Source organism: Notolepis coatsorum (genome assembly GCF_963971535.1).
Source record: "Notolepis coatsorum genome assembly, chromosome: 3".
Taxonomy (NCBI): domain Eukaryota; kingdom Metazoa; phylum Chordata; class Actinopteri; order Aulopiformes; family Paralepididae; genus Notolepis; species Notolepis coatsorum.
In genome coordinates, this window is record NC_140167.1 from 56,326,416 (window position 1) to 56,341,932 (window position 15,517).

The 15,517-nt window shown below is 42.8% G+C and overlaps 1 protein-coding gene across 2 annotated transcripts; it reads left to right on the top strand.

Moving 5' to 3' along the window:
• The first annotated feature begins 197 nt into the window (after window positions 1–197).
• Window positions 198–15,223, top strand: bmp4 (bone morphogenetic protein 4). Of its 2 annotated transcripts, none has more exons than XM_084309491.1 (4): window positions 198–608; window positions 5,578–5,700; window positions 6,915–7,279; window positions 13,330–15,223. In XM_084309491.1, exons 3-4 carry the CDS (start codon window positions 6,922–6,924, stop codon window positions 14,166–14,168), a joined length of 1,197 nt encoding a protein of 398 aa, XP_084165617.1. In that variant the 5' UTR covers window positions 198–608; window positions 5,578–5,700; window positions 6,915–6,921; the 3' UTR covers window positions 14,169–15,223. The 2 variants fall into 2 exon arrangements, with proteins under 2 accessions (XP_084165617.1, XP_084165618.1); XM_084309492.1 differs by lacking the exon at window positions 198–608 and adding an exon at window positions 4,999–5,381.
• Window positions 15,224–15,517: the final 294 nt, after the last annotated feature.

Sequence of the window (15,517 nt, forward strand, 5' to 3'; positions counted from 1 at the left end):
TTCATAGTCAAATTTGACTATACGGAAATAATAATAAAATCTGCGCGCAATGTGCTTCCTTTTCTTCAGCCTATAATGTTGAAATGGAGGAGAGGGGGGGGGTTTATCCAAGGTGTTTGAGACAGTTGACGGAGGTGGGGGTAGGGGAGGAGGCAAGGAGGGTCAATTGGGCGGACGCATAAAAACTGCAACGAGCTATAGATGCTTGATCAGTCGGAGAGTCTGCCTTCCGCGCGCTGTTCCGCCTTCATGTGCTTGTGGAGATAGGAACCCCGCTGCAAGAACCCAACGCGCCTCCATACCGCCCAGGTCTCCCCCGCTGCAGCGACCCAACGCGCCTCCATACCGCCCAGGTCTCCCCGCTGCAGCGACCCAACGCGCCGATCCATACCGCCCAGGTCTCCGGCCACCGCGTCTCGCCTCTTGTTTAGAGGGGTCGTTAAGGAATTAATGAGCCAAAGGCATCGGACTTCTCGGTATATAGGGCTCATTCGGCGTTGTCGGTTCATGCTTTACACCTACCTGGACTGCCATTGCGTGGAGAGATCTCGCACCTTTCCTTTTGGTCGTATTTACTTGAGTCCAGGATACCTGTCCCCCTACTGATGGTAAGCACCGGTCCACCGAGTGCGTGTATTGAAGGGGATTCAACACATACAGCGGCTGCATTTCTTTGGCAATTTGAGGCGCGGTGCTGATTTGTGGATCGTCCGCACTTGGGTCTATAGGCTACAGTGGACCGGTATTGTAAGAAATATCAATAACATAATGCAAGCATATCAAAGATCTCGTATAATAGACCAACTGAAAAAACAATTAGGCATCTGTGTCGTGAGACAAATAACAATGTTTGTCTATAGTGAAGTGATACTCGTGGAGCATATAGTGCAGCAGGTTGTAAGCATTTTGTGTCAGAATGCTGAGCAGGGACCTAATGAGGTCATTTTCAACCGAGAACACATAACAGCATATTAACGACTTTTCTTTATTTAACGCAATCCAAATTGCGCACTTTCGTTTCTTCACGATTTCTAACTTGTCCGAGGTTAGGACACATTTGTATTTCGGACACCTATTTCGTGTCTTGCCTATTGTCCGCATTATTGTTTATGATGGTATACGGTCACCAGATTCCTGCCCTTTACAGTGTGACATAAATCACACCTTTGTCTTTATGGATCCTCATTTTTATGGCAAATTAATTAAATTAACTCTAGTTTAGGATAGTATTCCTTGGGCCTAATAACCGACGCGTAAATGTTTTGGGAATATCTCATTTAGTTACCCGTTTAGTTTAAAATAACAAATTCCTATTCAACTATATATGTTGGACGAAGTCCTATACAAGCTTTACCATTATAAAGAAAAGCCAATGTTTTGAAGTATAATTTAAGGTAGACTGTTAAATCAATGTTATTATATAACAGCCTATATAATTACACGGACATAACTTATTCGTGTTATTCTAGCAAATGCCACACGTATAACCTATAAAACAAAAGCCTACCTAATTATAAACTATCGAATTTTGACATTTTAGTTAACCTTTATAAAAAAGAGAGTCGATATTTTGAGGCCTTACATATCGATATAAGGCGTCCTCTGTATCTGCAATAAAATGTCTATGCAATCATGCAGGGAAATGCATTAATTAGACCTTAGGTATTTATTATTACGATGTGTTTTGACGACCTAACATGTTATTTTCTAACAAGTGAGCATTCTCGCGTGCAGCTGACAAGAGGGCAAGCTTCTCTGTTCGTTTTAGGGGGAAAGTTGGGTATTGCTCCTAAATGCTTGTCGCTTTGAAAGAAGACAAAACAGGGCAGATTTAGAAATTGAAATTGGTCACACATCATCACAACTAACTGCCGGGAGCGCTGGGAGAGTATTGTTGTGTAAATCAACTGGGGGGCACTTGTCATTGCCAAACCCATTTGTTTTGTTTCGTATATTTTCATTACTTAGGGAGCTAATTCAACATGGAACTATGGATATTAATCTCTGGAAAGGCATTTAACTCATTCGCAGCGCAGTGAGGTTACTCGCCTTTCAAAACATAGGCTAACAAAACGATTAACCTGCTTTCAATGATGTCATTGACTGCGAATGTTCTTACTGTTGGATTGCTCACTGGGAGCATATAAAATCCCAACGTAAACGATGCAACAACAGGAGGCATCGCCTCAACTGCTTTCACACAGTAATGATTTTACATTTTGATGAGGGCATTAGCCCTTATTTAGGCTACACTTAAATTACACCTCGAGCGTATGCCAATTCTACATTTCCCTTCAGCCCAATTATTTTACACGAAACGCCTGACGAAATGATTCTGCAGAAAGTCAGATTAAAGCAGTTAACGTTTTGCTTTGACATCACTCACATTTTCTCTGCATAATTGTGTATTACAATTTGCACAATGCGTTATACTGTGAGAAATTGATAGGCCCATAATTAAACCAGTAGCCTATAATGGCACGTAGGCTAGTGCTCAAATTAACCAAAGGCTAATGAAAATACAATGAACAATAACTACAGTCATTTATGAAGAAGAAGGGGGGGGGGGCGTTGGAACTTGGAACGTTTTGGAAAGTGCAGCATGGCAGATAAAACACAAAAATCAGGCCAGGGATTTGTCTGTTCCCTTGGTAACCTGCTGCCCTCCTCCCTCCCTTCTTCCTTCCCTCCCACCATCCCTGTCAAATTCCTCAGGAAACACATCTAAAGGGCCATGTGCATAGTCTGATCACATTATCTTTGGTCAGAGAGAGAGAGGCCAAGGGGGATCTAGCCAAGCCAAGGGCACATTGACTGACTGCCTGGGCCTAATTGCACCCTGTAGTCCACTGCACTTTCTTGCAAAATATGGCACTGTCTCGAATCCAGTTCAAAAGCCTGCAAGTGTGAAGTTGCCTAAAACAATTATTGGGTAATTCTTTGCTTTTTTTTTTTTTAGCAGGATGAGAAACCAACGTTAGAGATCAATATATACGATCCGTGTTAAGTTAACTGTTAATGAAGTTGAAGTAGAGTAAAAACTCCTGTGCAGTCAGTTCAGTGTTTGTTTTTAGGTGCCACTGTACGACTGAATATCATCGCTAATAGAGTAAAAATAAAACACGTATCCCATCATTCCATCTTTCATCATCATCATCATCATCATCATCATCATCACACCACTTTGAGAGCCTGTCTGTTTCAGCCCGCAGCTTTTGTCAGTGGATGGTTACAGTTACAAGTCGTTCTGTATGGTCACTGTTGGGAGTGCTATGAATCCTTGTAATCATGGGAGAGGCCCACTCTGTACAATGAGCGTTTGTTGTCAGAGATGCGCGCACACACACACACACACTTACACATACACACACACATACACACACACGTTATCCCCCCCACCCCCACCCCATGGGTAATAGAGCTGATCATGTTCTGAACCTTTCTCTCCCTCCACTACAGTTCTCACGGACATGCAGGCGGAGGCATACACACGCACGCATGCGCGCACACACACACACACACACACACACGGTACAGACACACACAGCTATCTCGTCCACTTGCTCTCTCATACACGCCACTCAACTCTCACAAAACCAGACACAGACACACATACCACACATCCCACTCTTTATCTCACATACACACACACACAGGACCTCATGTCATGACCGAGAACAGGGGGTCAGTCGGAGGTCAAACTCTAATTCTGCTGAGGGGAAAGATCCTTGATTGCATGTCCAGTTAGCCAGGCTGTGACCATGATAAACTCACAGATACAGACCCTCGACACGCTAATAAATGTGCGCACACACACAAATGGTATGTCACGCACATAATAATAACGTTCCCCCGTTCATGTGCATCCTAGCTGTTGTAATGCTTGGGCCCCGTTCCAGTGGAGCAGGTTCCAACTGATGACCAAACGCTTGCGTTGCTCTGGAGCTCTGCGTCGCTCCGTCTGCTGTACTGCAGTGCTGTTGTTGTTGTTCGGCCCAATCCTGCTCGCTCTCTCACCAGCGCTTTAATTTTATTGTTTGATTATTATTTATTGTGTGATTCAACAACGCACACACGTACAGTGGGTGATTCATCGGGGCCAAGTGGCTCGGATTGTGATTCCACGGGTGTCAACCACTGTGCTCAGGTTCGGGTAGAGAACCAACCTGCCAGCTCATTTTTTGTTTTTTTTATTTTTGCCATCTACTTTTGGTACAGGGTTTCATTTGTTTACATAAATCCATACTGTTGATATCAGATTAACTCTTAATAAAAGCACTTGTATCTGGAAGAGTAATCAGCTTGCAGTCATGTGAAAGGGGCGCTTCACCCCCCAAAAACCCCAATGCTGAGTTATTTTGCGCATAATTGCACACATATCCCGAAACTCTAAACCATTTAGCTACACGTTAATTTCCTTTTGACAGTTATTGAGAGTGAATTCGCTTGAATATGGCCTCCAGCGATGTCATTGGGGATATCCTTGTGTTGCATTAATTACAGCTCCATGAAATTATGTAGATGAAAAAAGTAGCAATACCTTGTTTTATAGGCATTGCAACCATATCATTTAATTGAGCTGTAACTCTAAAATAAATCAGCATAGTTTTTCAGTGAAGTGCCCCTTTAAGTTCTAGCGCAATACATACCCTGTATAAAGTTCATGCACTTCAACAACAGCAGTGTGTCTTTAGTGGAATGAAAGTTGTCCTGTTGATGACTGTGGGGGTCAAAGGGCAGCTGGCCTTGTCATCAGTGTCACTCCAACCTGTGTGATCTCTGGAGTGGGAGAGGGAGGGGGACGGGGGGGGGGCGGTCGCTGGAGAGACAAGCATCTCTTGAAATGGGTGTATTCTGTTCCCCGGTTTGAAACAGATGATCTCATGTTTAAGGTGGTCGGAGGGATGAAGGTTGAGTGGGTTCATTTGGAGACCTTTTTAGTTTTGGCAAATACCGCTCTCCTCCTGGACAGAGATTTTCACGAGCCCCGATCAAAGTTAGCATGTGTTATCTATTAGCTTGTCTATACACGGACGTTAAGAGGCTCGTTTCAGCGTCTTGTTTGTTTTACTCCTATTGTACTGAGCGTCTATCTAATGATTTTTTAAAAACTTTGGACAACGACTTAATCAGTACAGGCCTTCCAGTAGCTATACGGTTTAAAAATGGCTTCTGTTCGAGCCCCTGAAGAGATGATTGATCAGGACATTTGACTGAGCGCTGTATTGCCACGTAAAACATGCACACATTCAATACTTTCTAATGAGTGTGTGTGGCCTGTTTTGCTGTGCTCCACTCCTGACATACCAGTTACAGTGAGTAGAGTGGTAGCGTAACCTTTTAGCCCACGAGCCAAAGTGATAAGCCTTAAAGAGAGAGTGGTGGGTGACACACACGCACACACGCACACACACACGCGCGCACGCACACACACAGTCACTGAAACATACACATACGCACGCTAATTCCCTCTACTCTTCTCTGAGTAAATAACATGTAAATGCTTCCAAGTGTTGACATCTGTGTTCGGTTCTTAAAGCGCTCCTCTTCTTCTGTGTTCTTCCTTCTCCTCCTCAGGAACAGGGTCATTCCAACGTTCTCCTGCAGCCTCCCAGCACCACCTAACATTTCCTCCAGGAACGCGTCCGTCGCCGGCACCCAACAAACATGGACTGTTTTCCCATGCTATATTTTCTGTCGGTGAGTAAGTAGACCATGCAAATAAAATTTGCGTCATGTGACGATATTGCCACATCTTGCGTTCGCCCTCTTTTTCTCTCCCTCTCTCCCCTTCTCTCTCCCTCTCTCTCTCTCTGTTCTCCCGAGCTCTGTTTTATGTGACATTCTTCCTATCTTAAAATGGAAACCCCTGCGGGTGTGTTGAATAAGGCCCTGGCCGGTATAAGGAGGACGTTCTTGTCTGAGGTGAAATGTGTGGCACATGGTGCTTTGTTTGCCACGCTGGACCGGACTGTGAGGGACTCCTTATCAAGTTAAGAATTTGCTCTGACCCAGGGGTTATTTCTCCTATTTATCTAATCATAGTGAAGGGGGAGAGGAGAAGGAGGGGGGAGGGAGCAACAAGGAATGGCCCTCAGATTCCATTCAAAAAGCTGTGTTCTTAAACCAGCTGTTTACCTTCGGAGGATGTCGCCAGAGATAAACTGTCCGGTGAACTATCTGATCGGGGGGGGCATACTGTAAACAGGGCAGGCTGGAATTAGAACCAATTACAGCACACTCTCATGGGACCATCTAGGAAAGGGTTTGTCTATAAAATGGTGGCGAAATGTAGTGAGAGGGAAGATGAATGTTTCATCACTTAAAAGGGGAAATGCTGACATGTTATCCCTGTGCCTCCATTGACACTTCAGTATGTGTGTCCACCGCTAAAACTAGAAATTAGCGAGAGAACCGTCAGATTTGTCTGGGGCTGTTCCGTAGACAGTGAGTGGGTTTGTGTGAGCTCTTAACACCCAAATGGTGAATTTAAAGAGGTTTACTAGAATACTAGAATATAAACCTAATTTGGGTGTAGGAACAGAGTCGGTGTCCCATATTTGTCTATCGGGCAGCCCCATATTTTATGTCCAGGCAATGTCACAAATGCAAGGGTTCTCTCTCTCATTTCTAGTTGGAGAGAAGGGCGCAGGTTAATAAATATCAGCACAGTGAAACGGGTTGCGTCCTGGAAAAAGTGCTTTCTCTTTCTTTCTTTCTTTCTTTCTTTCTTTCTTTCTTTCTTTCTTTCTTTCTTTCTTTCTTTCTTTCTTTCTTTCTTTCTTTCTTTCTTTCTTTCTTTCTTTCCCTTTCTTTCACCTTCCTGCCCCTCCCACCTCTTCGCCACCAGCCTGTTCATTCCTCCACTAATCCCTTATCTCTCTGTGTGCCGTCTGCTGCCTCTCCCCCCTCAGAGACATCATGATTCCTGGTAATCGAATGCTGATGGTCATTTTAATATGCCAAGTCCTGCTGGGAGAGAGCAACTATGCTAGTCTGATACCCGAGGAAGGGAAGAAAAAGGTCCCGGGCCTGCAGGGTCGCTCGGCCGCTCAGAACCATGAACTGCTGGCGGACTTCGAGGCGACGCTGCTGCACATGTTCGGCCTGCAGAGGCGACCGCACCGCGGCCAGTCCGCCACCGTGCCACGCTACCTGCTGGACCTCTACCGGCTGCAGTCGGGTGAGGCGGAGGACGCGGGGGCGCACGACGTGATGTTTGAGTACCCAGAGAGGTCGGCCAGCCGCGCCAACACCGTGAGGGGCTTCCACCACGAAGGTGAGAAGAGAGATGGACGGGGGAGAGGGGGACACATGGGGATTCGGGGGAAGAAGGGGGTGGGGGTAGGAGGAGAGGAGAGGACGAAGGAATGAAGTACTGCGGTGAAAGAGGACTGTCTGTCCTGCCCATGCAGTAGGAAGGGAGATGATTAGATACTGGAGGTCTGACCACAAACACTTAAAATGACAATGGAGGTCATTCATTTGTGAAATGTTCTTACGCACAAACTGTGGGCCTCATTCATCAAATGTTTTTGTATGCACAAATTTGTTCTTACACAATATAGGAGTTTTTTAGCCCTCACTGTAGTCTTACAGAATATCTATTGTCTACCTCTTGTGACCGGCCAATCACCCAGACTCGCAAACACGTCAACGTTACAAGGGGCACACAATAGATGTCAGGGGCAAGGAGTTACAAATAGCCACCAGGCTTTGCTTCCTGTCTGTGAGACTAAATCGAGGGCTAAAGAAACTCCTATAGTGTGTAAGAACAAATGTGTGCATACGAACATTTGATGAATGAGGCCCATTGTCTCGTGGCATGCCAGTGATTTGATAGTAGCACATTTTATTAGCGTGGGTGCGGACCCATAAGTATTTAGGGGAAAATGCAACATTTCCTACATCCCCTCGAACATAATTGTAAGACATCCCCACCCATCTCAGCATAAACCGAAGGATCTAAGGATGTGGTCACAAAACTCCTGTCTAAAGAGGTAGCGGAAAAAATTTAGCTTGACAAGTTTCACCTCTCCCAAGAGCCTCACTTAACAAAATTCGCTGCGTGTTTGGTTAGCAGCTCAAGGAAAAGCATACCTTCATATTATTGAGTTACACTTCTCACCCCACCCAGCACTACATGGTTTTAAAAAGCCCTGTCTCGGACCCGGAGTCGTAGTGCGATTCTCTCTCATGTATCCAGTTTATATGGAGGGACCGTCTTCACCATGCAATTATCTTTAATGCTACTCTGCAGACTTCTAAATAAAGCCCCTGCTGCCAACAATGTGGGCGCTGAGAGCAGACTGCAGCTCTCTGGAGGGCTGGAAAAACTGCCTCTGAAGGCGGGGAGAAGTGAGGGAAGCTATAAGGGTTTCTGCTTATTGTGACTTGGGTCTGCTTGGTTTGACCCAGAAAGTCAGAAGTTCAGGGACTGGAAGGAATATTAGACTGAGAGTTTTGACATGGAAAGCAAGAGCACACAGCCGCGAAGTAACGTTTTGAGAAGAGACATGGTGTACTTGGATTTACAAGAAAGTAATCAGTGTAGTACAGTGTAGTATACAGTGTTAATTTTGGCAGCTATTTTCATTTTAGTTTTAGTCTTAGTCATGTGTCAAGTGCTCCTTTTTCGTTTTCATCATATTTAGTCATCTGCATTTATTTTTCGTTTAGTCAGTTTTAGTCAACTAAATGTCTGAGCATTTTAGTCTTAGTCAGTGTTAGTCTCGATTTTGTCTTTTTTGTTTTTTTTTCTAGATTTAGTCGCAGAAAACTGATGATTTTTGTCTAGTTTTCGCTAATGAAAAAAAGGCATTTTATATTTTTATATTCTAAATAATACAATTCTATTTATTAAGTATAGTCTAGCCCAACCCCTATCAGCTGATTCACAATAAGTTCAGTAGAAGACTAGAAGCCCAATACAATAGTAACCAAACATTCCTTGAAATGGTCAATAGATTCAGAAATAGTCAGACATGGAATGGAACATATTCTGATTTAAATAGCTTTTTTTTTTAACCAACAAAGCAACATTAGGATAGTGTAAATACACAGTACACACTGATTGCAATTCTTACTGGGACCTACTGTACAAATTTCACACACGTCACACACACATTCCCTTTTGTCCCTCGAGTCGTACCGTAGATCGCTGACGTCACTTAAAATGGCGGCCCCCATCAGAGCATTTGGCTAATAACATTAGCTTAGCGACCCTGCCACCGCACTTCTATGTGCATAAAGTGTGGTAACAAAATATCACAGCCCCTAAGACTGGGAGCGTTCTAACTCTACTGAGCATGTACCCAACATTATATGAAAAATAAAAAGTCATTACGACGTTTTAGTGCACTTCAAGCGCTAAAGGGATTCATAACTTATAGCAGGGTCAATCTCAGTGTTAGTACTCGTCTGTTTCTTTTCTTTTCATACTAACATTACCTTTTTGAGTGAGCGTGGTCTTGTCCTTGTTGTATCCATGTGTAATGTTGATAGTAGTGGGTGTACACAGATGAAAGAGAGCAAGTCTGTGTCTGGGATATAGGTCCCGACTCCCAGGCTATTAGCTATTAGCTCTTCTGGCAGCCTAGCCATCCTCTCAGCCTCCGTCGTCTTAAATGCTATGTTCTTTTGGTAGAACTGTTCGGCTGCCGCAGGAGTGTTGAGAGAGTAGCAGATTCCGTTCATGGTTATTGGTATAAGCTGTAGTCACGAGAGACCTGGGACACGGTTTTTAGCCTCACGTATGTTATGTAGCTTGGCTTTTAGCCATAAACGCTGCTGAGCTTAACCCGGAAACGGAAATGGGAAATGCTGAAATAATAACGTGACTTATTCTAAAAGTTATAATTATTTTGTCTCATCTTGTTTTAGTCAACATAAATTAAGAGAGAATTCGTCATGGTTTTTGTAAACTACATTTTTGTGTACTCAGTTGTGGTCAACGATATGTAATTAACTATTTAGTTGCGTTGGCGTCACGTGGTCTTCAATAACGTGATGTCACGTCTCGTTGTCGTCATGAAAAAAACCTTTGTTGACGAACATCTTTCGTCATCAATTTAGTCAACCATTAACACTGGTAGTATAGTAGTATAGTACAGTGTTGTCGTGTATTCTAGTACAGCGTAGTATAGTAGTATCTTGTAGTAAAGTATAGTAAAGTAGTCTAGTGTTGTGTACACTGTAGTATAGTAATAGTGTAGTACAGTGTATTATAGTGTAGTACAACATAATAATACACTTTATTTGTATAGCACCTGTCATATAGTATAGTAGTATAGTATAGTACAGTGTGGTAGAGTGTAGTATAGTAATAGTGTAGTATAGTAATAGTATTGTACAGTGTAGTATTGTGGTACAGTGTAGTTTAGTAATAGTTTAGCACAGTGTATTATAGTAATTGTGTAGTACAGTGTAGTATATTAATAGTGTAGTATAGTAATTGTGTAGTATAGTAATTGTGTAGTACAGTGTAATATAGTCTAGTGTGGTACAGTGTAATATGGTAATAGTGAAGCACACTAATGTAGTACACTGTATAATATACATATATTTATATCTGTATATCCATACCTACTCTTATTAGTTAAACCACTGGCTAGTATGGTTTATTACCATAGTGTATTCATGCTTGTACCACTGTATATAATAATAATAATAATAATAATAATAATAATAATAATAATAATAATAATAATAATAATAATAATAATAATAATAATAATAATAATAATAATAATAATAATGAACATAAATTATCTCAGCATATTTACTGCTTAGCTTTATCATATATACTGTATAATATTGCAATGCACTTTGCAATCTGGTTAGATGCCAACTTCATTTCACTGTACTCTGTACTTGTACTTGACAATAACATTAAATATCGAATCTAAATCGAATCTGCAGTATAGTATAGTAGTATAGTGTTGCACAGTATAGTGTAGTACAGTATAGTATTGTAGTGTGAGAGAGAGACAGGGAGACACAGAGAGCTACTTACTTACTTACTTTAGCTACTGCTCTGTCTGTGGTTGGTACCAAAAGTACTATCCATGCTGCTATGTGGTACTGCAGACAGTTGATTGGTCAATGGAAATCGTCACAAAAACATCATCTCATTGCATATGGGTGGTCCTTGACTTGTGTGTCTCCAAGTAAAACAGAGCTTGGTCATAAACCTTCTCTTTTTCCACTCAAACCGTTCACTAAAATATGTTTTAGGCGAGAAATAGAATATACAACTGGATCTTAATTTATATTTGATCTGCAACGCCTAGTTTGACAGTTTGATCTGAATTCCGTGAGCCAGGCGAGCCGCAGTTCGTAAACTTTCTCTTTTTCCACATAAACGGTTCACTAAAATATGTTTAGGGACATACATTTTAGGAAAAAGGATATGCAATTGCTGGATCCTAATTCAGATTTGATAGTTTGACAGTTTGCTTAGTTTGACAGTTTGATCTGATTAAGCGCACATGTCGTGTTGGTCGGTGGAGAAGCACCACAATATGTACTACCAGTGCTAAACACACTCCCGACACGGCAAAGCACCAAACACACTCAGGAAGAACACTTGTGCTGGAGAAGTCTCTGCCACTTATGATGCAATGTGTGTGAGTGTGTGTGTGTGTGTGTGTGCGTGTGTATGGATGGGTATGTGCGTTTTTCTACTGCTCAGAACAGGCATTTCCCTCCTTTTCCCCCTGCTAAACTATGTTAATAACACGCTTTGAGTCCTTTTGCAGTGGGAGTGTGAACTTGTTGCTCGCTTTCATGTAAGCACCATTGTCTGATAACTTCAGCCGAGGGTAGCTCTCTTCCACCCTGGGGTAGTTGGGACAGAAAACAGTTTACAAAACAAAGCTATGGACGATGAGAAGGTGAGAAGAGTACAATGGGAGAATGGGACCAAGTAAAACATAGCTAGCAAAGACAGCCAAGCGGTTAGGGCAGACATCCCTTTGAAATCTTCCAGGAATCTAAACAATGGGGGGTAATGATAAAAGTTTTACATTCCACTTCCATGTGGCTGCTCTCTACCACCACATACAGTATAATCGTGTCTACCTGAACCCTAGACTTCAAACCGCACTGGCATAATAGCCCAAAACATTGCTTGTGTGGAAACCATATTCTGCAGAATATGTGTAATTGCTGGAATTTCCTTGTCGACACATGCAGCTACTTCTAAACTCCCGAACCAGACTGTACGGCGCGTTTCAGGACGTCTTTATGTGCAGTGTGCACGTATCATATTCTGAATAAGCTTTGTTTGGGGGATCTCGCTATATTTCGTTCTCTCAAATGACTCGTGGGGGTTCGGGTTTGGAGGAATAAGGTTCTACTGTATTGTCCGGTGCCCTGTAATAATATTAGGGCACAAGTATCTTGTGTTTTATCATAAATATCTGTCGGATATCTGTAACGATTATTCACGATTGAAAATGATGAATGTCCCCGAGTTAACAAACTGCGGAGCCAATCAAAAACACAGCAGGTTTTAATAATGAGAACCACCTGGCTAAGATTAAGACCTGGGTGTGAAATAACAGGGAAATAGTAGACACAACATTCCTTTCCCCAACAATGGTGATCTTGCCAGAAATCTGCAGACAGAGCGTGGAACAGGGAACCTCCACTGTGTTTATACTGTAGCTGTGGTACGTAAATCACCACCCTCTTCGTAATGCATGTTTCAGCAAAGTGCTCAGAGAAAGACATTGAAGGAAGTGCTGGATGATCCATACAGATAGATAAGGAAGCGCAGGAGTGTGTATATATATATATATATGTGTGTGTGTGTGTGTGTGTGTGTGTACCACGCTGAACACCCCCCCCCCCGAAGGCCTTGGAACAGCCAACATGTACATTCTTTTGTGTCAATTAAGGCATGTTATAGTACAGAGAGGTATGTGTTTAGCACAGCTGAACACCATCTTCCACGACTTGACTGCAGGCGGGTGTCAGACTGTATGGTTTTGTTGTTGAAATCGACAAAGAAGGGAACTGGTTCAGACGTCAGAGAGAGTACAATTTGGAGGTGAATGATATGAGGGTGAAGGAAGGGAACAGCGGTCGCAAAGATCAGTGGCAGTTTCTTCCACTGTAAATTTATGTTCCCGTTATATGTAATCTGACGAAGAAAATCAGTCAACGCACACTTACAAAGGACTTACTTACTAAACACTTTCAGTATTTACTCTGTATGATTGTTAAAATTGTCTTATCATAGCCTATCAACCATTTAAATCTTATTAAATGACTATAATGAAAAAAATTATAATCCAATCTTGTCTGTCGTCTTGCTGTTTCCAGAGCACATGGAGAGGGAAGGAGAGGCCGCACCCCTCCGCTTCCTGTTCAACCTCAGCAGCATCCCGGTTGACGAGCTGCTTTCCTCTGCCGAGTTGCGGCTCTACCGCCATCAGATCGACGAGGCCATCGCCGGTGCTGTCTCCGACGACCAGGGGCTTCACCGGATAAACGTGTACGAGGTGCTGAAGCCTCCGCGGGCCGGGCAACTGATCACGCGGCTCTTGGACACGCGGCTGGTGCGCCACAACACCTCGAGCTGGGAGAGTTTTGACGTGAGCCCCGCCGTGCTCCGTTGGACACGTGAGAGGCTGCCCAACCACGGGCTGGCCGTGGAGGTTCTGCACCTCAACCAGACACCGCGCCACCAGGACAAACACGTCCGCATCAGCCGCTCGCTACATCAGGAGCCCGGAGAGGACTGGGAGCAGCTACGCCCCCTCTTGGTCACCTTTGGCCATGACGGGAAGGGTCACCCGCTGACCCGCCGGGCCAAGCGTAGCCCCAAGCAACGGGGCCGCAAGCGCAACCGCAACTGCAGGCGCCACGCTCTCTACGTGGACTTCAGCGATGTAGGGTGGAATGACTGGATAGTGGCGCCCCCTGGGTACCAGGCCTATTACTGCCATGGGGAGTGCCCGTTCCCCCTGGCAGACCACCTGAACTCGACCAACCACGCCATTGTACAGACACTGGTGAACTCTGTGAACACCAATATTCCCAAGGCCTGCTGTGTGCCCACGGAGCTCAGCGCCATTTCTATGCTCTACCTGGACGAACACGACAAGGTGGTCCTAAAGAACTACCAAGAAATGGTGGTGGAGGGCTGCGGCTGCCGCTAACCGACAAACTAATTGACCGTGTTCACACAGCGGCCATTTTGCTCTTATGTCGCGCTCAGGTTGGGAACAAGGTGGAAAGAAATACCAATCTGAGCATGACATCAGAGCCTAATGGCCACCGTGTGAACACGGTCAATTAGGACTTGGACTGGGTGACTTGAAATAAGTGACACGGACGCTAAGAGAATCCTGAAGGTCCGCCCAACCTTACTCCCAAAAATTTTCACTTGGACCCTTATTTATAACTTTTATGTTGAGATATGTTTGTCTCATTTTTTTTGTTTCCTTGACAATATGATCATATATTTTGACAAAATATATATATTTATATCTACATATTAAAAAAATAAAAGTGAGTCCTTATTTTAAACATAAATAAAAAGCTGTACAACTTTTCATAATGTATATTAGATTGTATACGTTTTTTCTTTTTTTTATGAGAAAATAGTAAAAAAAAAATCTTAAAAAGTAAAGTTTATTTACTGGTAATATTTATTGCTTTCATATTATATACATTTTCAAGAAAAATAAAAACATGAATTGCCTTCCAATAATACATTTGAGCAGATCACGAGAACCACCATTTGTGTACTTTCGTAATTAGAGCACTGCGTGAAATTGTCACAACACTGATTTGTCATGAGTCAGTTGAAGTAATCAGAAATGTACATTGATCTTTTTTAATTCACCTCTTTACATTGATCTTAAACCAATGGTTTTATTAGGTAGGTCCCTTGAAACAAAATCAGTTTTATATATTTGTGAATTAACTGTAAAAAAAAGAAGAAAAAATTTAAAAAAAAAATCTAAATAACATGGGTTATAAAAAAGAAAAAATTAAGAAAAAAAAAGAAAAGAAAGATAAAAAAAAGAAAATACGTTGACAGCAACCGTCCATGCCTGTTTTAGGATACATTTGGGTTTAAACTCTTAAAAGTCTGATACTTAACCTTATGCCCATTTTAAATGTGTTCACGTCATTTTGTTTGCAGAAAAAACAGAGAGATCTTTCTGATACTCTGTCTCTCCCAAATAAAAGAAAGTTTGGTTTCTTATCTGGCATTCCATAAGCTTTGAGTGATTCACACTGTTGAAGAGAACCAACCATTTATTATTGTATCTATCCAATAATCTATGTTCCTATTTTCAAACAAATATATTTCAATAATACTGTTGAGGACGGTTTCCCCCCTGTCTTTGGTATATTGAGATAAACCAACACGATATGACTGCAGTGACGCCTGGCTTGTGGGGTTCGGCCTGTGGGCTAAACCCCCTCATTATTCTCAAATTTCACTCTTATGTCAATTAGGCCAACATGTGGTGGTCGGACACTCGCTAATCCAATT

What these genes read in the sequence shown, in the direction of transcription:
- bmp4 (XM_084309491.1), top strand. Translation starts at nt 6,922, where the DNA reads ATGATTCCTGGTAATCGAATGCTGATGGTCATTTTAATATGCCAAGTC. An exon ending in GAGGGGCTTCCACCACGAAG is followed by an intron (nt 7,280 to 13,329) that starts GTGAGAAGAGAG and finishes TGCTGTTTCCAG; the next exon opens with AGCACATGGAGAGGGAAGGA.